The sequence below is a fragment of the Dermacentor variabilis genome, chromosome 9 (genome assembly GCF_050947875.1).
Source record: "Dermacentor variabilis isolate Ectoservices chromosome 9, ASM5094787v1, whole genome shotgun sequence".
In the NCBI taxonomy this organism is placed as follows: Eukaryota; Metazoa; Arthropoda; class Arachnida; order Ixodida; family Ixodidae; genus Dermacentor; species Dermacentor variabilis.
Genome location: NC_134576.1, coordinates 38,148,726 through 38,175,019, shown reverse-complemented (window position 1 = coordinate 38,175,019; position 26,294 = coordinate 38,148,726). Strand labels below are relative to the sequence as shown.

The 26,294-nt window shown below is 44.9% G+C and overlaps 1 protein-coding gene across 2 annotated transcripts in view; it reads right to left on the bottom strand.

Moving 5' to 3' along the window:
• LOC142592615 (OTU domain-containing protein 5-B-like) overlaps window positions 1-26,294 on the bottom strand; it is a 54,681-nt gene that overhangs the window by 23,239 nt on the left and 5,148 nt on the right. For both annotated transcript variants that reach the window (XM_075704156.1, XM_075704155.1), the window contains exons 2-6: window positions 21,562-21,652; window positions 19,390-19,454; window positions 17,508-17,664; window positions 13,141-13,478; window positions 9,433-9,640 (exon numbers count right to left, since the gene is read on the bottom strand). In XM_075704156.1, coding sequence (XP_075560271.1) covers window positions 9,433-9,640; window positions 13,141-13,478; window positions 17,508-17,664; window positions 19,390-19,454; window positions 21,562-21,652 — 859 coding nt within the window. The remainder of the gene's footprint in view (window positions 1-9,432; window positions 9,641-13,140; window positions 13,479-17,507; window positions 17,665-19,389; window positions 19,455-21,561; window positions 21,653-26,294) is intronic.

Below are 26,294 nucleotides of genomic sequence, written 5' to 3'. Positions count from 1 at the left end.
ACCATAGCCACTGAGCAACCACGGCGGGTGACAACGAAATGTTGCTGCACTACAATCCCTCATCAACAAATTTCCTGGAACGCGAGCCTGCATATTACCTACTCTCGCAAGGCTAGCAGGCCTCCAATATGTGCTCAAATGCGATTGCTTTGCCCTAAAAGTCTGAAATACCACTACGCTACACTTGCGTGGGTGGTGCCATTTTTTTTTTTACAACAACCAAGTGCCGAAAGCAATTGCGTGTGCCGGAAACACGTCATGGCCACCATCTTGTTTGTTGATCGCACGTTGCTACCGACCTGTGACGACGGTTTTTGCACACCTAGTGCAGTGCATAATGTGCGCCTTGGCGAGAAAAATGTAGCAAAGACAATGAAATCAACGTCCCACCTGCATGGAATTGTTTATGCCGCTTGAGGTGGCGGTCGCAGCATGGAGTGCCATGCATCGGGCCGTAATTGAGCGATCGTCTGGGAACATGCATTCCTCGTTTCAAGAACACTGGTTTTGGTGCCACCAGACAGGCATCACGTGCGGATTCGGTGCCAGATGTACATTTGTGCGGAGGGGCTGTAATCTCTGTCGACTGCCTTCGGGTATACGAGATACCATCCCTTTTGCGCTTGGCACTGGACGCATTGGCACTTACGGGTGACAGCATGCACCGGAGAAATGCTGTGCATGCATGGAGCACTGTTGCTCTGCATCCGGTGCCCAGTTATGCAAAATCTTGCGAAAGTGATCCTATCTCCAAAAGGAATTGGCCGACAATACTAAAGAAAAATTAAATTATGGGGTTTTACATGCCAAAACCATGATCTGGTTATGAGGTATGCTGTAGTGGAGGACTCTGGAAAATTGGACCAACTGGGGTTCTTTAATGTGCACCTAAATATATGTACCTGGGTGTTTTCGCCCCATCGAAAAGCGGCAGCCATGGCTGGGATTCGATCCCGCAAACTCGTGCTTAACAGCCCAACACCATAGCGACCGAGAATACTGCTCCACAGCAGTGCTGCCATTGCTGATCGACGCATGCGGTGCACTTTGTATTGTTGGAAATGCCGTTCTGCATCCTCGAGCAAAGCTTGCCAAAGAAGGCTGACAGAATTTCGACAATATAGTTTCGTTCTGCAACACATTACCTATTTGTGCTGTCTCATTTCCCAAAAATAAAATTCCCACAAAAGCGAATATTTTTTTGCGTCCCTCAGTGATTTCATTATTGTGAGGTTCAACTGTGTGTTACATTTTTGTTCTCGGCATTTTCCAGCACCTAGCTCAAAGTTTTTGTTAAAAACGTGACCTAAACAATACACCTGCCACTATTCTTATTTCTCTGAGAGCTTGTTATATATATTACTATTAGCGGGACGTGAGTGGATTTGGAATGATAGCGAAATGTTCTAGTTGGTTGCAACTGCTGCAGCATACTGGCATTTTGTAAAGGTCTTGCTGTCAAGGCTGCAGCATCAGCCGCATGCATGCCGGGAGCCACGAAGTTACGTTTTCCATGTTGCTTCGGGCGAAAAAAGTATGAAGTGAAAAAGGTAGAATGTTATCGTGATGTTTATCAGCAACGAAGCAAACAAAGCGCAGATTAACCACGGTCTCCTGATAACAGCCATTGTAAGATCTGCCGACTCTAAACGAGGGTGTTGTTATCGTGACATCCAAGATTGCACACTGTGCTGCACGGAGAACTATGCAAAAACTAAAGTGTTGCCGTCGTGGCCTCTGCAATAGCATCGGAGCGTGCTATCACGGCCGCCATTCTGCCTTTGCCCTGAAGCATGGGGAGACATGCCTTGAAGCACGGCTACCCTAGCACGGTTGAAGGCGAGCGACTTCTAGTGCAGCTCCTGGAATCCACGCGCACTGCTCACTCATCTCGGCATTCGTATCTTTGCCGCTACTGGACTGTTGAACTGCTGCGCACCCACTTCTGTTGTGATTCCGTGCTTTGGAACTTCGCGCACACCCTCCTTTCATTGCGACCAGTTTTGAAGTGTTCGTTGTAACAGTACGCTACTGTTGAGAATGTTCGTTATATCTGGGTGCAGTTTCTATAGAAAGGATTGGAAAATCTTAAATGCAGTGAAATGTAGTCGCTATAACCAATAAATCGTTAAAAATTAAATTATGGGGTTTTATGTGCCAAAACTACTTTCTGATTATGAGGCACGCCGTAGTGGAGGACTCCGGAAATTTTGACCACCCAGGGTTCTTTAACGTGCACCTAAATCTAAGTACATGGGTGTTTTCGCATTTCGCCTCCATTGAAATGTGGCCGCCGTGGCCGGGATTCGATCCCGCGACCTCATGCTCAGCAGCCCAACACCATAGCCACTGAGCAACCACAGCAGGTGCCGATAAATTATATGTCTATATATGTCTGTATGTCTATATATGTGTTATATGTCTGGAATTGTTATATGTAGGTTGCACTCTTAAAACATTTGCACCTTTTGGGATGTATATTTGTCCCACAACAATAATAGTTGTCTGCCTTGGTTACGTTTCATTTCTTGAAAACACAGTGCTCCCTACTTTTGTGTGCAAACTTCTTTAAGAGTGTAGACTGCAGTATTTATTTCTACATTCTTTGGGTACCTTCTTGCATGTGTTCCTGTATCTTCTGTGTTGTCATTGCTAATGGCACTATTCTAATGTATTGATGACTATATTTTTTTCTGTAATGTGTCTGCCCATACATTGCATTGATTACTGCAATACTTTTGCTATGATGTGCCTGTCCTGCTTGAACATTGTTATGCTCTGTAGTGCGTACTAAATAAGCAAAAGTAATTAATATTTCACAGACCCAATATCCCACTATGACAATAGATTGCAGTGAGCATCCAAACAACCTGAGATGTGACAATGTCATTTACCCTAGGCGGACTTGCCACAGCACAGGCAAAAAACGTAGGCAGCACTGCTACCTCATGAGCATTCTCAGAGCAGAAGTGAAAGGATTGTCATTACTGTATATTTACAGCGATACTATTGTCAGTGCGCCACCGTGGGATGCTGTCAATACCCCAACGAGGGTCAATTAAAAAAAAATTGTATTTAACATCTTCAGTGACCGATTCCGAAAAAAAAAAAAGGTACTGGAATATTTTTTCAAGTGACTATAAAGTGAGAAAAATTGCAGTGTGAATACCGAATAGTAGATTTTGAATCGACTATCGAATTGAACCAAGAAAAAGAAAAAAGCGAAGTATCGAATTGAATACAGAATATCATACATCTTCACAAAATTTTATACTTACAAATTCTGGGCAAGAAAATACGGTTTTGCATATGCTCAAAAATCTAGCATTGCATAACAAGAATCTAGCAAGCTATCAGTAACATAGGTACATAGAAATCGAGATATGCAGCACATCATCATCATCATCATCATCAGCCTGGTTACGCCCGCTGCAGGGCAAAGGTCTCTCCCATACTTCTCCAACAACCCCGGTCATGTGCTAATTGTGGCCATGTCGTCCCTACAAACTTCTTAATCTCATCTGCCCACCTAACTTTCTGCCGCTCCCTGCTACGCTTCCCTTCCCTTGGAATCCAGTCCGTAACCCTTAATGACCATCGGTTACCTTCCCTCCTCATTACGTGTCCTGCCCATGCCCCCCCCCCCCTTTGTTTTTCTTGATTTCAACTAAGATGTCATTAACTCGCGTTTGTTCCCTTACCCAATCTGCTCTTTTCTTATCACTTAACGTTACACCCATCATTCTTCTTTCCATAGCTTGTTCCATCGTCCTCAATTTAAGTAGAACCCTTTTCGTAAGCCTCCAGGTTTCTGCCCGTACGAGAGTACTGGTAAGACGCAGCTGGTTATAAACTTTTTTCTTTAGGGATAATGGCAACCTGCTGTTCACGATCTGAGAATTCCTGCCAAACGCACCCCAGCCCATTCTTATTCTTCTGATTATTTCCGTCTCATGATCCGGATCCGCCGTCACTACCTGCCCTAAGTAGATGTATTCCCTTACCACTTCCAGTGCCTCACCACCTATTGTAAATTGCTGTTCTCTTCCGAGACTGTTAAATATTACTTTAGTTTTCTGCAGATTAATCTTTAGATCCACTCTTCTGCTTTGCCTTGTGGGGAGCACAAGCGCCCATCTTCCCCTGTGCCGTCGCATCGAGAGCCGGCATAGACAGGGGAGAGGCGCACTATGCCCTCTCCCGATTCTCCCTCGCTCTCACGACGCGCGCGTGCCCTTCCTCCTCGATTCGCGGGCAGGTAGCTGACGGGCGAGGAGGACATTCCCCTCGCCCAGGTAAAAAGGTACAAAACAGCGTGACCGGGGGAGACCCTCTCTCTCTGAGGCCGGATCCCTAACCTGCCGGACTGGAGTACTTGCCGCAACCCGTGAGTGACCACGTTGCCCGACTATCCCGGGCAACGAGGCCAGCCTATTTATTACTATTACAGAGAGGACGTCCCTCCGCCAGTGTTCTTTATTGCCGGTAGCAATAAACGTTCTTACAGTTGACGCCGCTGGTTGCCTTATTCGTTCGAACCCGACGTAGCCGCGATTCCTGCGCTAAGGGTTGGGGAGTAACACAAAGCGACTGCGTGGGGCTAGATCCGGAGCTCGCCTTCAGCCCTAGCCGCACGCAGAGTGGAACCCCCACAGCCTCTCCAGGTCAGTGAGCATGCATTGCAATTGGTCCCCTAAGTTACTAAGCAAGGCAATATCATCCGCGAATCGCAAGTTACTAAGGTATTCTCGCTTAACTCTTATCCCCAATTCTTCCCAATCCAGGTCTCTGAATACATCCTGTACACGCTGTGAATAGCATTAAAGAGACCGTATCTCCCTTCCTGATGTCTTTCTTTATTCGGATTTTGTTGCTTTCTTTATGGAGGACTACGGTGGCTGTGGAGCCGCTATAGATATCTTTCAGTATTTTTACATACGGCTCGTCTACACCCCGATTCCGTAATGCCTCCATGACTGCTGAGGTTTCGACAGAATCAAACGCTTTCTCGTAATCAATGAAAGCTATAATATAAGGGTTGGTTATATTCCGCACATTTCTCTATCACCTGATTGATAGTGTGAATATGGGCTATTGTTGAGTAGCCTTTACGGAATCCTGCCTCGTCCTTTGCTTGACAGAAGTCTAAGGTGTTCCCGATTCTATTTGTGATTACCTTAGTAAATAGTTTCCAGGCAACTGACAGTAAGCTGATCGGTCTATAATTTTTTCAAGTCTTTGGCGTCCCCTTTCTTAGGGATTAGGGTTATGTTAGCATTCTTCCAAGATTCCGGTACGCTCGAGGTCATGAGGCATTGCGTATACAGGGTGGCCAGTTTCTCTAGAACAATCTGCCCACCATCCTTCAACAAATCTGCTGTTACCTGATCCTCCCCAGCTGCCTTCCCCCTTTGCATAGCTCCCAAGGCTTTCTTTACTTCTTCCGGCATTACCTGTGGGATTTCGTATTTCTCTAGACTATTCGCTCTTCCATTATTGTCGTGGGTGCCACTGGTACTGTATAAATCTCTATAGAACTCCTCAGCCACTTGAACTATCTCATCTATATTAGTAATGATATTGCCGGCTTTGTCTCTTAATGCATACATTTGATTCTTGCCAATTCCTAGTTTCTTCTTTACTACTTTTAGGCTTCCTCCGTTCCTGAGAGCTTGTTCAATTCTATTCATAATTATACTTCTTTATGTCAGCTGTCTTACGCTTGTTGATTAACTTCGAAAGTTCTGCCAGTTCTATTCTAGCTGTAGGGTTAGAGGCTTTCATACCTTGGCGTTTCTTGATCAGATCTTTTGTCTCCTGCGATAGCTTACTGGTATCCTGTCTAACGGAGTTACCACCGACTTCCATTGCACACTCCTTAATGATGCCCACAAGATTGTCGTTCATCGTTTCAACACTAACTTCGTCTTCCTGAGTTAAAGCCGAATACCTGTTCTGTAGCTTGATCTGGAATTCCTCTATTTTCCCTCTTACCGCTTACTCATTGATCGGCTTCTTATGTACCAGTTTCTTCCGTTCCCTCCTCAGGTCTAGGCTAATTCGAGTTCTTACCATCCTATGGTCACTGCCGCGCACCTTGCTGAGCACGTCCACAACTTGTATGATGCCAGGGTTAGCGCAGAGTATTAGGTCTACTTCATTTCTAGTCTCGCCGTTCGGGCTCCTCCACGTCCACTTTCGGCAATCCCGCTTGCGGAAGAAGGTATTCTTTATCCGCATATTATTCTGTTCCGCAAACTCTACTAATAACTCTCCCCTGCTATTCCTAGTGCCTATGCCATATTCCCCCACTGCCTTGTCTCCAGCCTGCTTCTTGCCTACCTTGGCATTGAAGTCGCCCATCAGTATAGTGTATTTTGTTTTCACTCTACCCATCGCCGATTCCACGTCTTCATAGAAGCTTTCGACTTCCTGGTCATCATGACTGGATGTAGGGGCGTAGACCTGTACAACCTTCATTTTATACCTCTTATTAAGTTTCTCAACAAGACCTGCTACCCTCTCGTTAATGCTACAGAATTCCTGTATGTTACCAGCTATATTCTTATTAATCAGGAATTCAACTCCTAGTTCTCGTCTCTCTGCTAAGCCCCGGTAGCACAGTACAGGCCCACTTTTTAGCACTGTATATGCTTCTTTTGTCCTCCTAACTTCACTGCAGTACAGTCTACCCTCATTAAACGGAACACCAAGTTAGTATGCCAGCACTGACTACAGCTCAGTTGTAGTATATGAAGGTCTGGAAATACTTTTATCAATAATACTTCTGTTGAACAGAATCAAGTGCCCTCTTTTTTTCCTTTTGAAACTGATGAATTAATGACCTTCTGCTGTACTGAATACCAATAACGTTCTCAGTTGGACAGTTGACCTGTGTTTTGTGGGAACCTTATTTAGTATTGCACAGAAAGTTTTTTTTCCAGTTTTTCTGCGAAATTGAGAAGGGCTTCCCAACTTTATGGCAAGTGGGTTATCGTAAGGCCAACCTGCTAGACAGATGATTGGATCACGCATCACGTGCCTAAATCACCACTCCGAGCATGGACGGCGCACACACTAAAGAGCAGGTGCTGTCTGCACCATTTCATTGTCAGGTTCAGCACGATTTGAACCCTGCCAAAGAATTTGAAATCTGGAGGGTCACGGCAATTTCATAGGATGCTTGCTACACTTCTCCTTCTCCTCCTCGTTCATGTGGAGTCTCACTTTTGTTTTCAAGGCGGATTGTCTGCTTTTTAAGTATCGTGCAGCTGCTGCGAATCGATCTGTGCTGATTCGGCCCGAAACCAAAACTTTAGTCACCAATGCCCAATGAAGCAGCACTGATTAGGCTTAATGGTCCAGGCAGTGTGACCATGATAAGAATTCACTGATGGTCGATGTGGTAACAGGCCACAAGCCATTGTGGAATGCCTGCCACTAATTTGTTCGAACGGCTGGCTCATCAGTGATCGACGGCAGCTGAAGCAACATGAAGATCATCACCGTGTATCCAACACAATCTGCATGCCTATTGGTAGTTAATCGGCCCGATCTTCGCACTTTACGTAATACGGACTGCTTTTGTTGTCATGCTCTCTCTGGGCCTCTTCGATTTTCGGAGTTGATCACCTTCACGAAATTTCGCAGGACTCGGCACAGGATGCGCATAGGGCACCTCACTTTGCACAACGCAACATTTGGCCTCCGACGCGACCGATGCAAGATGGGAAAACGCACGTAAGTGATTGTATTCCCTAAAGTGATCGCTTGAGAATGCCTGCTCGCAGTGATCACATCACCCACGGGTGACATTGATGAGTTGGTGTTTTGTCATCATTTGACAAGACACGAAAAAGCAGGATATCAGGTGTGTCTTGTGTATACGCATAAAATTTTGTGCCGACCTGCTTGGGCTTCTATTTCAGAAACGGTGCTTCTCTTTTGCCCCTGTTCTGAAGGAGCTGGGGATGCGGCTAGCATATGAAAATGCACACTGCCTGTGACCAGCGATAAGTTTCACACGAAGAACAGTATTGGTCGCGATCATGATAACGATAAACTAATGTATGTGTATCCATTACTCAACCAGTCTATTCTTTTAACATCAATGGTCTAGTTTAGAACACGTCGGTTTTGAGCTGCCACCCATACATATGATGAGGAGACGGTGCAAACACTGGCATAGCTGCAACGCCTTTGCTAACTCAGAAAAAAAAAAAAAAAGAGACATCACCACACATATAAGAGAGCCGTGAAAAGGGATACCGCCAGAGAAAGAGGAACCGAAAAGGCATCGCAATATGTGGATATGATTGCCCACAACTTGCGCGTAGCACAATGCAGATAGCACACACACATGACAGCACGGCGCACTGTTCACGACTGGTATTAAGAACCCTTCACGGGACACGCACACAGACACACAAAGCTTCAAATGGTATGCCACCGCTCTTATCGCACAGTCTTGCAAGGCGGAACGGTACGTTCGAACCTTAGAAAGATAACGCTGGAAGTAAGGAAATCCGAAGGTGACCATAGCCATGCAGCTGGCGGAGAGGTAAAAGTCTTCAAGCGCCCGCGTTGCAATCTGCCCAGTCCCCACAAAGATGGTGGCTAGCATTCACCGCCTCTTTTTGTAGTCTGCTAGCCAGAGAACTTCCAGAGTGCAGCCAGACCAAAACCGTCCTGGCTGGTTCTGGCAGAGAACCGTCTAGCCCGAGTAAAACAAACACTTGGCGAAAGTGCATCGTGCGATGGGAGGAGCCACCATAGAAAAACGAAGGCGCTCTGGCTGGCTCTGGCAGCCCACAGGTAGCCAGAAGTGGAAAATCGAAGAGGCCCTCTGTCCATGTCACATTATCATATCGATCGGTCTTGTCTATCCGTACAAACCTTGTAGTGACAGAAATGACCCCAGATGATGCGGTGCAAATTGCGGTGTTCGGGCACTGTGTGTGTGCGATCCCCACGTTAGGCCAACGTCGGGGAGCACTCGCAGTGCCAAAGTCCTCCGCTACTGCGTCTGCAGCGGCGGCCTGTACGTGAGGCTCTCAGCATTCCATTTGCGCTGAATACCAAGCGAAAGGCTCGCTTGGCCGGCATCGAGCACAAGGGGCTCCATGGCGGACAAGGCACGTGGCAACACATGGGTCTGAAGACCAACTCTATTGAATATACAGAAAATCAGATAGTACATATTCAATTCGCAAAGACAATTATTCAAATGTTCACTATTCGATTCAGTGATATTCAAGTATTCACATCTTCAAGGATTGTAGCAGGGTCGGCCTGTTAACACATGCGGCCAGCTTTCGAAAGAAATGGCCAGCAGTTGATCTCGTGTGCATTAGCCAGGTAAGGAAACAGCCAGCATTGAGCGGCCGATGCCACGCACACTGGCCAGATAATATGGGTGCAAATTCAGCTCACCTTTACCGTCCCCAGCGTGGGCCCCACTGTCCGACTGGTCCGACAGCACCTGAGCCCCTCCGAGTGGAGGTGTGCGGGGACTGGCTCGGGACCGTGGGGATGCCCTGCCTCCCCGTGGGGAGGACGATGCTCCGGACGCAGCCGTATTGCCCCCAACATCCACCAGGGGGGAGAGGCTTGAACTCGATGTGGCCGTGGCTGACCGGGTCTGCTCACGGCAACAAAGTGGGACAGGCATATGCAAATCTGAACAGCTTCACGCAAGGTCTGTGCAAGGTCTGCATTCAGACTTTGCATCTGCGCAAGCTAAAGGAGCGGGACCAAATGTCTGACAGAAGTTTTCTGTGGTACGACAACACCAAGAACAGAGAAAGAAACAGAAAGAACAAAGCAAGCACTAAGCAAGCAAGTTTTCTTACTCCCTCCTATCAAGACCTTATTTCCACATTGTGCTATGTACCCCCTAGACTTGAACCAACCAAGCCAGCAACATATTCTACTCAGAACACAGTTCGTTGCGAGTGCGCCTATGAAGCACCGTGTGTGTTTACATGGCACAAGAACAAAATTATATTGCACATCAGCTAGCCTATCTTATCAATAATAAAACTTAGCACTTTAACTGCACCCAACTGTGCAACTGTGAAAATTCGCAGTGCATCAAGGCCATGTAATTTTGCTACCTTTTGCATTCACAATACTAACAATCCTGTGTAGATACATTAAATTGCTTTGCAAGAACAATACACATCTTTATCAAAGAAATTCTATGATAAGCCAAATAAAGTTTACACCTTCTCTTTAGTCACCTGCAGATTTGGTGCCCTAGCATTACGCAGACCTTCCAGTGAGGTGAAATCAGCACTTGTGGTCACCATTACCACAAATTTGCAGTGGACCACCATCTTTACAATGCTTGTTAGGTGGAGGAGCCATTCTTGCGACTTCTCAACATAAACCTACCCGGTAAATTAGTGCAACAGCAGGAGCCACATTGTTTTTCAGTGATACAGCTACAAGAGACTGTCGTCGCTGAGAGGCCGCCGCAGCATCAAACTAAACTCTTTTGTTGCGCTAAGTGAATAAGTACTGCATGTTTTTTTTCCCCCTTCATTGCATGCTCTCTCAGTTCCGTCTTTGACAGGTAAGTAGGCGACCTCATGCTATTTCGGTTAAGCAGAACTACCGTTTAGCATGTACTTTTTCCGAGCTCTGGCCAACTACGGTTTAACGAGGTTTCACTGTACATAAACAAAAATGAATGCACTTTTCACGCATAAAATTTTTGTTAACAAGATATATGTCATAAAAAAGATATAAATTGCCAGAATCAAGATTGTAGGATAAAACTTAACGAAGTTTGTAAAGACATGCTTGTATCTACTAAGAAAAATATGTAAAAAAATTAGGAGATATACAAAATGCACTGCCGTCTAATAGGCACTATCTCCGAAAAAAATGAAAATTCTTCTTGAATGGGTATTCTACTACAAAAATTTAACTGCAAGCAATACAGTTGGGCGTGCCGGGCTGCGGCTGCCTATGTTCCAGGCTGGTTTACGTTGTTGCCGCTCTCAGAGTCAAAGTCCTACGTAAAGGTAGCATCCTCAGGTTCGCTGCTGCTCGATCCATCGATAAATCAGCTGCAGACGCAGTGGAATCACGAGATCTGCTATCTTTCGAAGCACGCATATCGTTTCCAGAGGCAGTAATTTTTTATTTCTACTTTGACAATCGCAAACCTTTGGAGAGGGTTCAAAAATTGCCGCCTGGCACGAGAAAAATTTAACTGATTAGAAAATGAAAGCACAGTTCTCCTCCTTCAAGTCCAATGGTGCGGTATGCCTATGAGCAGAGTGGGAGGTCTCGAAAACTGGGTTTCGAACCATCAATAGCGGACAGCCATCTTTGCTTTCTAATTTGTCAATCGTGAAGCTCAGGAGCGTGTCTGAAAATTGCCGCCTGGCAGGAAGAAATCGAACTGCTTAGAAAACAAAAATATAATTCTCCTTCAAGTCCGATGGTGCAGTGTGTCTATGAGCGGTGTGGAAAGTCTCGAAAGCAGCCTTCCAAACCATCGATAGAGGGCTAACAATGCCTAATCGGCGCGGTAGGGAAACAGTTAACTAGCTACTGTTTCGTATACCACCTTACATTAGTAATATTGTTACAGACATTTCCTTTGCTACACTATGAAGCAGTGCATCTTCCTATGATATATCTGCCAACCTGCAAACATTAAAATTTGTACTATCCCTGAATACAACACCTAGCAGGGTGAGGGCGTAGTTGCACAGCTTTTCTTCTTTAGGCTTGCTCCAAGTATGTACTTTTGAAGGACACATACATGCTACGTTTACAATCCTTTATCTTTGGACATTGTTTTTAGATCACAGTGACCTTACCAGCGAATTAGCTGTTGCTGATTTCGCCTGCTTCGGGAACTTAATGCAGGTACCCCTGTAGTGTCCTTTCACCATCAAAAAACTTGCGATGGAAAGTTCAGAGATTCACGAGTGAATCTTTCTTGCAAACAGAAGTGATTTTTCATAAAACTTGACACAGCCTTCGTAAAGTTGCGCAGTGAAATCTCGATATAATGAACTTTAGGGGACGTAGGTAAATTGTTTGTTATTCCAAAAGGTCGTTATAGAGAAAGCCCCAAAATGAACCATTCCGGCCGTCAACCCATCAGTTCATAAGTTGTCACCATATGAGCTATTCACAAAAATGTCGCTGTTCGCTCTCGGCCTGCGCTGTTGCTATTTTCCAGGTTCTGCCGCAACGTACCACCGAAGCACCAATAAGAGTGACGCAGGCAAAACAGATGCTGACGCCGAGAGAACTACCAACAGAAAGGAACCTCCATGTTGCCTCCAGAGCACAATGTTGTTTCTTGTTTGTTTGTTCATCACATTCCTTGCCATGAACACCGCAACTGTGTCGCTCAAGGCGGGCACCTGAACCATTCCAAAGCTCAAGCACGCACAACCGACACTGTCCACAAAGTGCAAAGTGGGACCGTGTGGCATCTTTGCGAGTACAGAGGTTACATTTCTCCGTGCACGTTGCTAGCACAGCTGCAGAAAGAAGCGCAAAAGGAAGAGGCATACGCAGGAAGAAGGGCAAAAGATGGAAGACATGCACCTCCGTTGCTAGGCAACACTTGTCGGGGTGGGGCATGCGCTTGCAAAACCTCATGCATTGTCGCCTCCGCAAAAGAAAAGAAAGTCTCAGCCGCACATTCCACCCCCCCCCCCCCCCCCGAGAGCCTCAGGTTTTCAGAACCCATGTTCCGAGGCATCCGCTTTCTGCGCCTTGCCTGCTAACTTACTGTTTCTGCTGCCGTGAAGGATATACGGAAATTTAAGAATCCCCAGATTTCAAAATGCTGGTTCGTAGTACTGAGGCGTTGTTACGACATGGAAACAGAACAATTATCATTACTCTAAAAGGTATGGTATTCAGAAGTTTGTAGTATTGAAATATTTTTTACACTGAAACTACAAGAATTCGGCAGGGGATTTCTGAAAAGTTTGTTAATGTGGTGCTCGTAGGAACGTGGTTTTACTGTAATACGAGCCCGAATTCGTACACTTAATGAATAATTCGGGAGGACTGGCAGGTATGCCATAACGTTGCATCAACTAGTTCCCGTGGCTGCATCAAGCACGAACCGACCAAGCGAACAATCGGAGAGGGGCCCACCTTCTTGCGCGCCCGCATCTCGTTTTCACGCAGCCAGTGCAGGTAGGACTCGCGAGCCACCTGCTCCTCGAGGGCCTCGCTGGTGGCCTCCCAGTCGGTGGCACGCAGCTTGTCCTCCAGCATGGCCTGCTCCAGCTGGAGCTCCTCCGAGGCACGCAGGGCCTCCTTCACCAGCGTCTTGTCGGCCAGTCCCGGCTTGAACGAGGGCAGACCCAGTCCCACGCCTACTGTTGCCTTGTATGGGTCCACAATGGAGTTGTAGTGTACGTTGCGGTGGTAGCTCAGCCGGATTGGCTCGTTGTCCGTCTGTTGGCCCCCGTGGAAGATGTTGATTGGCTCTGCATGGAGGTAGCCCCTTTTCCCTCACAAGAGTGCTCCACACGAATGGATCAGCATTCATGACAATACTGCTAAGAATGAAATTTGGTACCACCACCTATATGAGTTTTCCAAAAGGTGCCGTACCACCACAAGAATGCTGCCATGTCTTGAATATGGCTCGGCATAATAAACGAAGCATAAATGAGGCTTTCTTGGAGATGGAATCTCCTTAAGAAATCTTTTCCCCCCATATTATAGCTTATACTAATGTTTACTCAAATGGAATAGAAGAAATTAGAACACAGGCAGGAATAATGTAATCATTATATTGCCATTCTTTTTTCATTTTACCAGTGGTCAGAGAGATATACTGCCCATTTTATCAAAGTGATCAGCCAGCCATGAAGGTTGAATAATCAGAAAGGACTACCCTTACATATTATAGGCCTTGAATGAAGCTGAGACACACAGAGTCTTTCTACTGACTTAGCAAACCAGCAGTGCTCTCCATGTTTCTACTTCGGGTTGCTAACAAAAATGGACAAAGGGAAGGGACTAGGTGACACAAGTGCAAACCCTCAAGTATCTTTAGGGAAGGAACATTTGTACAAACCTCACAAGCGCCACCAGGTAGTGAAACTAACACCAAATCAAACAAGGAATAATCTAACCAATGCAAAACAGATGCTAGCCTGACAGAAGAGTCTCCCATCTTTTTACGATGAAATGCCTCTGCAATTTCTCAGTTAATTTGTCGCCCGTCTCTGGACAAAATGCAAGTGCCCGTCAACACAGGCCTGCAACCACAACTATGGCAGGGAGTTGGATAGGGACAAATCGCGTTGCATGGGTTTAAGATTACACCTGCCGCTTCGGCCAACACACGACGTACACTACAGCTGTCTTGCACGAGGTGTGATGCTCCTTGTGCTTCATTTGACAACCACCCTTGCTGTGCGTATGAATAGATACAAAGTCACACAAATTTCAGTTTCTCTGTTTACACTTCATATGACTGTACACCCCAGTGCAAACACCTGTGTTTTAATTAGAATATATTTGGCTAATTAGGAGATAAAGAAACAGTCCTTTGCCCACATCCCGGATGCTGCTCTAGTGCAGATGACTGCCGTGGCAGACCACCTAGCAGACTGTCCATCTTGGCTGCTGCTGAAATGCTGACTACCTGGCCCGGAGAAGCACTGAGGAGGAGACAGGTGTCCCCAGCAAGTTGGGTGCCCCGACCCATCCTATTAGCAGCAGCCAAAATAGGCAGTCCAATAGGTGGACTCTTATAGAATACCCACCAGCACTGTAGTGCCACTTATCTCCCTATACTTCCTTTCATACATAGCAGGCAACCCTGTGGAGGCTAGAGCAACCTCTCACATTACCTGCATTCCTAACCAAACACTAGCGCATGCCACATGACAGCAAGTAATACGAATGTGCTAAATCATTTTGCTTAGATACTGACTTTGTACATTACTGTCACAATACATGAAGCAGGTGTCAGGTAGAAGGCATTGCTGGTATGTGCCTATTAGCCATGGAAACTAGCGCAGGGACATGTTTGTACAGATGCGCTCATTGCAGCTTTCACAGCATACTGCCCGCAATAGCAAACGAAACACAATGCACTCAAACCTCATTATAACGAAACAGGATGCAACGAGATAATGCAAGTAATGAAGTAAATGAAATTCCCCTCAAAATCGCCATAGAGATCCAGTACCATATTTATTTTGATCTAGGCCTATAGTTCTTTTTTTTTTTAATGGACATATACCAAACTGTAACGCAAGCAGGTGGAGCCAGGCGTAGCCTCTGACATTTCCTCACTGCAACCTCGGGGCTGACGTGCAAGCCTGCACAGCTATGACTGATGGCGCGAAAATTAAGTGCCTTCACATATCCCTTTCTCCGTGGCACGGCACGCAGGCAGCTGCAGCTGGATCTGGCCTCCGAGATTTCCCCGACGCAATCTTGGGGGTCATGCCCAGGCCGTGCCCGCCTGCGTGTGCAAGCCACGCGACTTAGTGCGGCGGTGCAAAATACTTGTGCATTCACTTTTCTCTCTCCCTGTGGCATGCAGCGCGGGTTGGCAGCTGGACATGGCCTCCGAGACTGCATTGAGACTGGTTGCAATTTTGGAGGCCACGAGCCAGCCAAGTCGGCGTGGCGAAGTTCGCTTTCCTCCTTGGTAACACAGTGGAGCGCTGTGCTTTGTGCCACGTGCTGCTCAACCGCAACGAGCCATGTGGAAAGCAGAAGCAAAGTACCATCACAATGGAACAGAAGGCAGCTATTTGAAGGCTGTCGCGTCAGGTGCTAAGAAGTCGCATGTTGCACACACCAAGGATTCCTTTGCTGTTTTATTCTAATTTTATCACGTGCGTGGCCATGTAGCAGTTCTGCCGGCCGCAAAGCTACATTCTTATTTCTATGTGAACATTGGGCATATACTGCATTAAATGACTATAATGGATATAATGAAGTAACAGATATAACAAAGTCATTTTGGCTACTCTCAAATGCATTATAATGAGGTTCAAGTGTATATCACATGCTGTCAGCTCAAGGCATACAATGAATGAATGAATAAATTTTGGAATCTTGCATGCCGAAACCACAATCTGATTATGAGGCACGCTGTAGTGAGGGACTCGGGATTAATTTTGACCACCTGGGGTTCTTTAACCCTGTGAGGGTTTTTGCCGTAGATGTGCAGTGCCGCTGATCCGGCCCTGCATGGCTTTTTATGTACACCCGCGAGCAAAACTACACGTACCAGGGATTGTGCGATAAAACTAATTTTCTCCTCTGTCTGTGAATGCAACTTGAAATGAAAGAATGAAGTCCAAACTTCGCATAACAAATTTTCTAGTGCACTGGTCAGTTTCCGTTTGTGCGTTAATTACAAAGAAATTGTTTTTTCGGCGACCCTGTGGTCCGTATAATTTTGCTCATGGGTGCACATGTATGATGACAAGGTTATGTTTGATATCTCGTGCTTGTTTAACACCACTGGTTGTTTACAGGTGTTGCCATCTTTCGTTATCTTAATCCTAAAATTGGCTGTCACTGGATAGCTCAAACTTGAACAGTCATTACATGCACGGCTCAACCCTATGGTGACCCCAACTGTGACCCCTTTAGTGGCAGCATCTGTCCTGGTGGAGCTTAAGGAACAGTGAATGGGTTGAAGGCATGTCGAAATTTCGAATGCCTATTTTTGGCCTGCCCTTTTCAAGCAATAACCGTAACCTAATATGTCCAACTACAGTGTTCACATGATTCTAACATGCAACTTTTTTTTTTCAGGAAAACTGTACTGCGCAGTGCAATCAAATACAAAAGCGCAATCACTTTTACGGCGCTCATATGCTTTACAGCATAACACAGATGTATCGTGGCAAAGCCGACTTTAAGACACCGGCTGCCATAGTGCTATACATATTAGACCCCTGCCCATTTTTCTTGCTAAAAAATCGGGTGCGCATTTAATTTCTACTTTGTTTAGGAGCTTTACTGTCATTTACACTTTTTTTTTACTCTGAATATATAGAAAATGGGCACTTCTTTCATTTGGGGGCATGTCAGAATAGAGCAAATACTCCAAATAGAATCGGCGTTGTGATTTGGCGTATTTTTTTAAGCATCTTGTTCAAATTGGCACACCTGATAATTCAATCAATTTCGTCAGGGTCAAATTAAGAGACGTAAATGGTAAACGAGTGCTTCTGCATTTCACCCCCACTTTGCGACCTAAAACTCGGCAGTGCAACATTACAGCCAGTGGGCTACCGCGGCGTGCTCAAGGCATTAAAAGCATACATTATTTGCCCTACCTCAATATGTTGAAGTCCTAATATAACCCGAAGTCGATAAAGGACACTGCAAATCAATCGCCAGTTGACTACGAAATGCATGGTGTTAAACATTCCTATAAGTGCACCACATAAGCAGCTTCAGCATCACTGCCTGCCAAGTATGAAACGGAGTACAGATAAGTGCGGGCAACTATAGAGCAGCAGTGCCCTCACCAGAGCTGTAATGGTACACCTCGATTGGCCGGTTGAACATCTCAGACATGGCCTGCATCTCAATGTGGTTGCCATGAATGTGGTCGCACCGCTTGCGCTCCAGGTACTTGTCGAAGTCCTCAGTCACATACTGGGAGTAGTAGTCCGAATTCTTGGCCTGGAGAGAAGGGGACCACCGTTCTTTGTCACTGAATGGGGAGACTGTGTTGTCGAGATGATTTGATCATGAACCGTTGCAACCAATGCGAAACTCCATTGCGCAAGGATGTGCAACATGTTTTGGAGAAACGACGTCAAGGAGCAAGCTCCTCCTTTCGTGAACAAACAACAAAATGTTTTTTCTTTAACCTTTGGCTGTTGGGGTTCTTTCTTTCCGGAATGCTACCAAAACTCCCCCCCCCCCTCTTTTCCCCCGCATGTTGGTTCAGCAGACATTTCAAGCTACATACAAGATGGTTTTTCACTTCGCTTTCTCCCATTTGAGCATTTACGAACAGTTCATTCCTTCGTCTCTCATAGTCTGAATAGACTGACTTGCTACACTACCCATGACCACTGCTGCCCATCCTTGGCCCTAACCGCATTTTTGTTAAATTTTTTACTTTGCATTTTAGTTCAACGGACATTTCACGCTACATAAAAGGTGGTTCTCCATGGTCAGATTATTCAAATTCATAATTCATCGACAGTTCATCAACCTCTTGATCTGTCCAAGTGCAGACCGACCTGGCACACTGGCTTGCCATGGCTGCCCCGCTGAGACAGAGCACAGACATTTGCTCCACCTGCAGTTCGAAATTTAACTCAGAGAAGCTTTCTTGTGTTCAGACGGCTTCTCCATAGATGACACGACAGGTAAGCAACATTCCTTTTTTTTTTTCGCATAGGTTGTTTCACGAGAAGCAGCGAGTGCACAGAAAACACAATACGCGTACACTCGGGAACGGTAGTCAAAGGGTTAAAGCAAAAGCTGCACAGTTGCCCTGTCCCGCCAGTTCCCACGAAGTGTTCATACTTTCTCCTTTGCTACAGCGCCAATCAAATCAAGGATGTCAATGCAGATCTGAAGCATCACTGTTACACTTGGAAAGCTGTCTTAGCGCCCCTGAACATATTTTGGGAAAAGCTTGTCTAGTAGACAGCGTTGCTGTTTACTAATGCACCAACATTTTGCTTTTATTTCAAATTTTTTAAATTGGAGCAGACTGTTTGCACAAATTAAGAGTTTCAGCTCTGCATTGTACTATTAGATTTATTTTATCATTACATAATTCCTGCTTTTTCTTAGTGTGCTCTCTGAATGCATTGAACTGTTGTTTCCTGCACAAATCTGCACAATGCATTATCTTATAAACAGTACCCAGTTGCCCAGTAGCATAAGTACAAGATCAATTACTAATTACTCATTTGCTCAAATTCATTTACAGTCCACTTTTGCTAGCAAGTTGTCAGTGGTAGTGTTTTGAAACACTATACCTTGTTCAACCAGTTGAGTCACACTCTTATCATGCAGGGATACAACATCAACGTTTAATGGCTGGCATGTCTGTTGTCATTCCTGTCAATATAAAGCATCCTGGGATCGCTCCCCACAGGAAACCTGTCGCCAAGCTGTTAATAGAAGCTACGGTTCATCATTGCCCAACCGGATGTGGGAGGTCAGAAAAGCAAGTTCACAATTCACTTTTCTTTTTTTGCCAGGCAAACACAGAACTACAAAAAATAATGCCTGCTTCAGGGCGTGTGCATCCTGTAGCACGGCCTGCCATGAATGCTAGACAACAGTGGCCAGGCCAAACGACTGCAGCTCGTGAGGAAGTGGTCCACAAGAGTGCGAGTCTGGCTTCACACTAAGCAACTCAAGGAGGAGGCAGACACGCACCATGTAGTCCATGCAAAGCTTGCGCACTGCTTTGTGCATTTCCTGGTCCCCGTACACCTGGTCCGCTGCATCAGCCAGAAAGGACAAACGCACCAGCTAAGCACAGACTACAGCTGCTACAATGCCAGCCTGCCACAAGCGGTGCACTCGAAAATCAGCTAAAAAGTGCCGTTGATTGTACACTGCCATGAGCCAGACCTCGGGCAGAAACAGTCAGTGCCAGTGTTGTTTTATAGTGCACTCACCTGGACCCTTTAAGTGGCAAAAAGTCAGCTGTTACCTTTTTTCAGGAAACACTTCCTCCCCAAATTCTACAGCTACAGTAAACATTCAAAATTGAGGCTCACAGGTTCATGCATGCTGACATGCTAGAGCAACGGCAGCTGAGAACGACTGGTATAGTGAAAAAGAAAAGACTGATGGTTGATGGCACACCTCTAGGCTTGGCACATACCAGACACAGATTCTGGGTATTTGACTACAACCCAGTAACTAGTGCAGATGTCCTCACTGTAATGCCATCAACAGCACAACCAGCTATGGTCATGGAGCAATGGTCGTGCCATTGTGTCAACAATGTGCCCAGTGTGATAGCAATGCAAAAGACCTACTTTAACATAATTTAGCCACAGCAGCATGTTCAAACTATTTTGAATGGTGCTTTGCTCTTTGTGTATCGTCAACAGTAGTTATCAGCTGGAAAACACTGCATTGTCTGTACCTAGTACACAGTCCACAAGGTTCCGATTTGGGCTGTGGACACGGGATGTCCCCCATACTATGCAAGTGAAAATCATTCTAACGCACTTCCCATCACATTCCACTTTGACTTTTAGTCTTTCCCACACTCAATGACCACTTAGCTGAAATCATATGGTAAACTGTCTTCTACCTAGAGGAACTGTCACCAAGGTTCAATAATGGACACTATGGTGTTGCTAGTATTCTACTGAAAGAGGTGCAGAAGTGACTAAACATGCAGGAGTATGTTACAATGGCCACTGTCATTCTCAGCAAAGCTGCAAATTGCTGTGCCACACCCACCTTCGTTATGCCTGAAGATGGACGAACTGTCATAAGTTGTCAAATGTATTTGACGTTCATACTGGCTCATTATTGCCTCCGGTCAGCCCAGTCGGTCTAAGTTGCCTTGTCAGCTACTTGGTAAACTATTTGTAAATACTTCATAACTTCTCTTTTCACCAAGATGAGACTTATCTCTCTGTCAAGCTGCTTTAGCAATGATGTCTGACAACAGTGCATTGGCATGCTCGTGCAACTTCACAACATTGGCAAAGGCACTAGGGTAACTCCTGGTATTTGAAACAGTATTGGCCACTTAGAGCACTGTACAAAATGTTGCCAATACGCCTCGCTCACTGCAAGTTTCACACAATGAAAAATTCTCATCCCACTGTAGCGGATCGCAATTACAGGTGAACCCACTTTGAAGTGTCCTTGAAAAGCAAACTTCACAGGTGAATAAAAATTCTGACCAGCAGGAATTTTGCTTCAGCTGTGAAGTTCACTTTCCAGTGGACAACAGCGTGGCTACAATCAGGTGCACAACACTTTTCGCATTCCTGAAAAAAAAATTAACGTTTGCTGTATCAAAGTGTCTATGAACAGGCATCGAAATACGAGCTCCAGACTTTGTATGGCACTTCACAGCATTGCCCAAAAAGTACAGAAGACTTTATACTATGTTTCATATACAGCAGGTGGCACTAAGAAGGCTAAAAACTAAAGAGCTAGACTACTCTCACTGCTCACATTTGCAACTCAAAAAATAGTAAGTCATTTACAAGAGAGAAAGAGGTATGCATCAAGTAATTCCACATGAAATGACATAAGGCAAGTCTAACATGCTGCAAAATGTGACATAATTATGTGGGAGGTTTATGCAGCCAGCAGTCATGGCCCACGGCTCGTGTCAAACAGTTGTAATTGTAATATATCAATTAGCTATTTCGTAGGAAGTGCCCAAAATAATCTGCACTGTGAAACACGCAGAATGAGACAGTTCTCTTGCCACAGTAGTACTAGCACAGCTTCCACAGCGCTCCCTGCTAAACGAAGCGCAGTACAGCAACAAGTTCAGCAAAGCCGCACTTTAGCAATTCGGCTGGCCAACGGAAAAAAATTGGGCGAGTGAAAAAAAGTACTACTGACCCACTGCCCTGAAGAGGCAGGCACCATCTTCGCCCATGTTCTTGATCAGCAGTCCCTTCTTGCGAAGCTTCTTCTCAAAGTGGTACTCCCTCTGCAACGCATCAAGAGGTACCACGGCAGGTCAACCAGGCACCACAGTATAGTGCCTTTTGAAAATGTTTCCCCAGCACCTTTCAGCAGTCAACAAAAGCCAACGGATTCATTTAGACAACACAAAACGTGACACTAAACATTTCTTTTTAAAACCTATAGATACTGTGATCTCAATCGTGACATCATAGCAAGGTGGTACATGAATTAGTACACACTATAAAATTAAAAGAAAGACATACATAAGAAGCAAGTCATTTTGCAGTCAAAAATATCCGCATCATTGTAAGTGGGCAACAAGGATGATAATGTGTCATGGATTGCAACTTCTTTAGCAGGTACTGTACTTGAGAAACGGATTTCAGGTTATAAAAGCAGCATGGCAGACGTGAAATAACTATGTTTTAAGGTTATCGTCCCTATGCGAACAAACGTGCTTTACATGTTTTAAAGCACTGCAGTGGCCAATGAGGAGTGCCGTTAGTGGCAAGCTGGATACCCTAACCACTCGGGCACCATGAACGTGCACTTATTAAATATCTGAGCATCATTGCCCTTTACCCATATCATAATGAGCCAGAAATCTTCCAAGATCACGGCTCAAGCCTGGGGGGGACAAATTTCTATCTGCTGAGAGAGGCAGAGATGCAAAAACCCCTTTTGACATTGAGTGACCAACCGATAGCATTAAACATCCTAAAGCAGCATAAAAGCTAGAGACGCTGTTAAGGCATTGCTGTGTCACAAGACATGCTGCTTCGCCAACTCCAAACAAAGCAGCTGTATCCAAATTTTAGCACTTTCGGTTTGCAACATAACAGCAACACTTTTGTTATGCCCCCTTCCCTATGCCCTCCAATAAGCCCCGCACATATTTTTATTCACTCCCATTTTATTTATTAGGCAATACACTGGTGCTGGACACAAGGAGGGCCAAAGGAAGGTGGTTAGCCTCAAGACTTGGCCCCGACACGCTGGGTGCAGTAGCAACAGTGGTAGCATACAACACAAGTGAAGATTTACACATTAATGAGGAATTTTATCCAAGTAGTAAATTCTATGAGCTTCATGCAAAGACTAATGACAAAAACGCAATAAGCTTAAGGGCATAAATTATATTACACAATACAAAGAAAAATGACATGATAAAATGTTACAAATGTATTCAATAAAACGAGAATATGACATTTGCACATGAATGACCGATGAAATTCACAATTTATGATAAGTGAAGAGCAGTGCTACGTGTGACTACAGGAACACCTATCTATGATGAATAGGGACTGTATTTCTTGTTTGAAATGACAGTATGTACATGTTATTGCGATATCAATTATAAAAGGGTACTCATTACGTAAAAGCATATCCTAATACTCCATGAACCTAATATTGCAAATCGCACACGACAAACTCAAGCTGAACAATACCAACCTCAAAGCATTTTGCAAGTTGTTCTGACCACTCGCTAATCTCAAGCATTTGGAGTGCTCCAGGGAAGCCTGTTATGCATCGTGCTGCTCTGATCTTAAATCATGGAGTGCATGGTAACTTTGCCCCCAGTGCTTGTCACGTGCATCTGTGATTCTGCCGCAGTTAATCCATGTAGTAACGGCACAAAACATGTGCAAACGCTTCATTACCTAATCTGATCTCACTGTGAAAATAGCTTTTGCAGACGCTTTTACAAAATGCACACGGTTGACTAACTGTTTGCTTTAGACTCTGAACTTGCACCACCATGCCAGTAATATGGTAGATTGCAAAGATGCTTTTGATTACATCGAGAGCCTCAACACATTCCTAAAAAAAAATTTGTTAGCACTGTTCCTAACTCTCAACAATGAATTATGCATGTATGTCACATTTACACATAAACTAACCAATATAAAACATGGTGCAACGCAATTCAAGAGATCATTTAATGAGGCAAATTAGTGCATGGCAAGTCGTAGAAGCAACTGTAGAAAAAACTGCGAGCGAACAACTTGTACTAAGCCGTTTCTCACATCACAGAGTAATGTTGTGAGAAACATGTGAGGAAGGCAAATACATGCGCTGCATACATAGCACCTTGTTAAAGCAGATCTGAGAATGGCAGTAAGGAACTACATAGAAGGCACACGTGTGGCTTGTATAAAAGTACCGCAGAAGAACCAGTGAAGAAGCAAGAAAAAATATAAACACTGATATGCATGGTGTTGGTGTGAAAGGAGACTACCATAACAGGAATACAGGAGATAAAACAAAAAAGCAGAAATACCAGAACGTGATTGATTCCTCTCACCTTGTTCACAACACTATATTCAGGCAAATTGACTTGGACAAAACTGAGAAGCATTTACGGAAGTGCAGGCAAGTGTTAACAGTAGTATAAAATAAACATCAGTCTTCGATAAACCAACTTTTTTTTCTAACATACAATATTTTCTAGCTTTTGCATGATTAATGAAGGTGCAGGAAGGAGTTGATACGTTTCACCATAAGAAAAATAACTTCCGGCAGGAGCCACCTCACAATTATTGTCGACATTATTGCAATTAGCATTGAAGCAACGTGGTGACCACCCCGTATTGACACAGCAGAAATGCATCGTGTACGACGTGTGAATACATCCAGAGGGCTCCTCCTTCGCACTTCTCTGGACATGCTTCTCCATCTAGCGGCATGCCCATGAATTCTGCATGTGGCGCGTGTGCATATTGACAAGAGTGTTTGTTTATCTTTTTCAAGTGGCTGTTTTTCACCAGCTAACAAATGCTATACATTATTGTACGGTGCACGATGTGCCTGCATGTATCGGAATATTCTTAACCCTTGTAGCCAATTCTATCTGTTGTCTGCGTTGTCGCCGAACTTTGGGCATTCTTTGCAATTCTGCCAATTAGATCATGGACCACCCAGTGACTCAAGTTGCTGAAAAAAACGGCTAAAGACACACAGACAGGAAAACAAACATTGTAAAAGTGTGTGAAGTATCCTAAGCATGCTCATCCTATTAATATGGCCTGCAGAACAATTGTTTTACATAACAAACCCACCGTCAGAAAAAGATAATTCTGTGAGGCACTGTACTTTCATTTCCACACATTTGAGCAATGTTATTTTAGGCCTAAAGTTGTCTAGTTAGTAAAATGGCAGAGCTATACTCGCAGAAAACTTTCTATGGTTATGAAGGGAAAGCAACGAGGGCGGAGCTGCTGCACACGTGCGACCACGCCAAGTAGTTCGCCAGCATTTGACGGTGGTTCTGGCTGCTCGGAACAGACTCTCAATTGACGCAGCTTCCATGTGCGACGGTTTCGTGTTTGCTCAGACACGTCTATAAAAAAGCTGCAAAATAAGTAAACTTATAGATTCAGTGGTGCGTTTTGTCTTATTTAACTGTTGCTAATAAGGCGTTTATGTTTTCTCTTCGCCAGCCTAAACGAAAGTGGATTAAAATGCAGGACTCTTTTCAGAAGCGCTCCCACTTGTGCAAGCTTTGCCTCCGTAGCCTTCCCTTCATAGCCACAGAAAGTTGTCTGTAAATATACAAATCCACTGCGTTATGAGCGCACACAGATAAATGTGGCATAGCAAAGCAGCTAAGTTTCAGTTTGCTGAGAGTCATGACACAGCCATCGTGCTGAATGTGCCATCACTTGAACACCTCTCCCACACAAGGCCACACCAGTGTTAAGGAGCGAGAATGCAAGACACACCAACAGCACGAAATAAGCGGTGTGTGCACCACTAGACCTCACAGAACTTCATCCCAGACTAAGCGAAACCCATGAATACGGCGCATGCAGTTTCCGAATGGCAAATGGCGAACATGCACAAGTGTGCAATGGATTGGATCAGCTCAGCGACCCTTTAGCTCATTTCGCTTTATCAATGGCAGGATGTGTGAGGGAACTCTGCATAGGGTGGTGGTGACTGCCACCTGGCATTGACCACAACTCCTCTTTGCAGTGGCCTTCGACATTGAATGGTACAGCTTTGAAGCAGTTTTGCTCGTTTGTAGTCATACGAAAACTAAATAGGAGGTATAGAATAAAGGTAGTACAAGCCTACGCTCCAACCTCCAGTCACGATGATGAAATAGAACAGTTTAATGAAGATGTTGAATTAGCAATGAGATGAAAAGTGTAAACTCAGTGTACTGTAGTCATGGGCAACTTCAATGCAAAAGTGGGGAAAAAGCAGGCTGGTGAACAACCAATTGGCAACTATGGCGTTGATTCTAGGAACGCCAGAGGAGAGATGCTGGTACAATTCACAGAAAGGAATAAGCTGCAAATAATGAACACTTTCTTCATGAAGTGAAGCAACAGAAAGTGGACCTGGAAAAGCCCTAATGGTGAACCAAGAAATGAAATAATCTCATCCTTTCTGCCAATCCCAGCATAGTGCAGGATAAAGCAATGTTAGGCAGGGTGAGATGCAGTGATCATAGGTTAGCGAGGTCTAGGATTCACCTCAATATGAAGAGAGAAAGAGTAAAATTGGTCAAGAAGAAACAGTCCAACCGAGACGCAGTAAGAGTAAAAGCAAACCAATTTAAGCTTGTGCTTGCAAACAAATATTCAGCCTTAAAACAGAGGGATGAAGATGACATAGAGCTAATGAATGAAACCGTAACTAGGCTGGCTCCAGAGGCA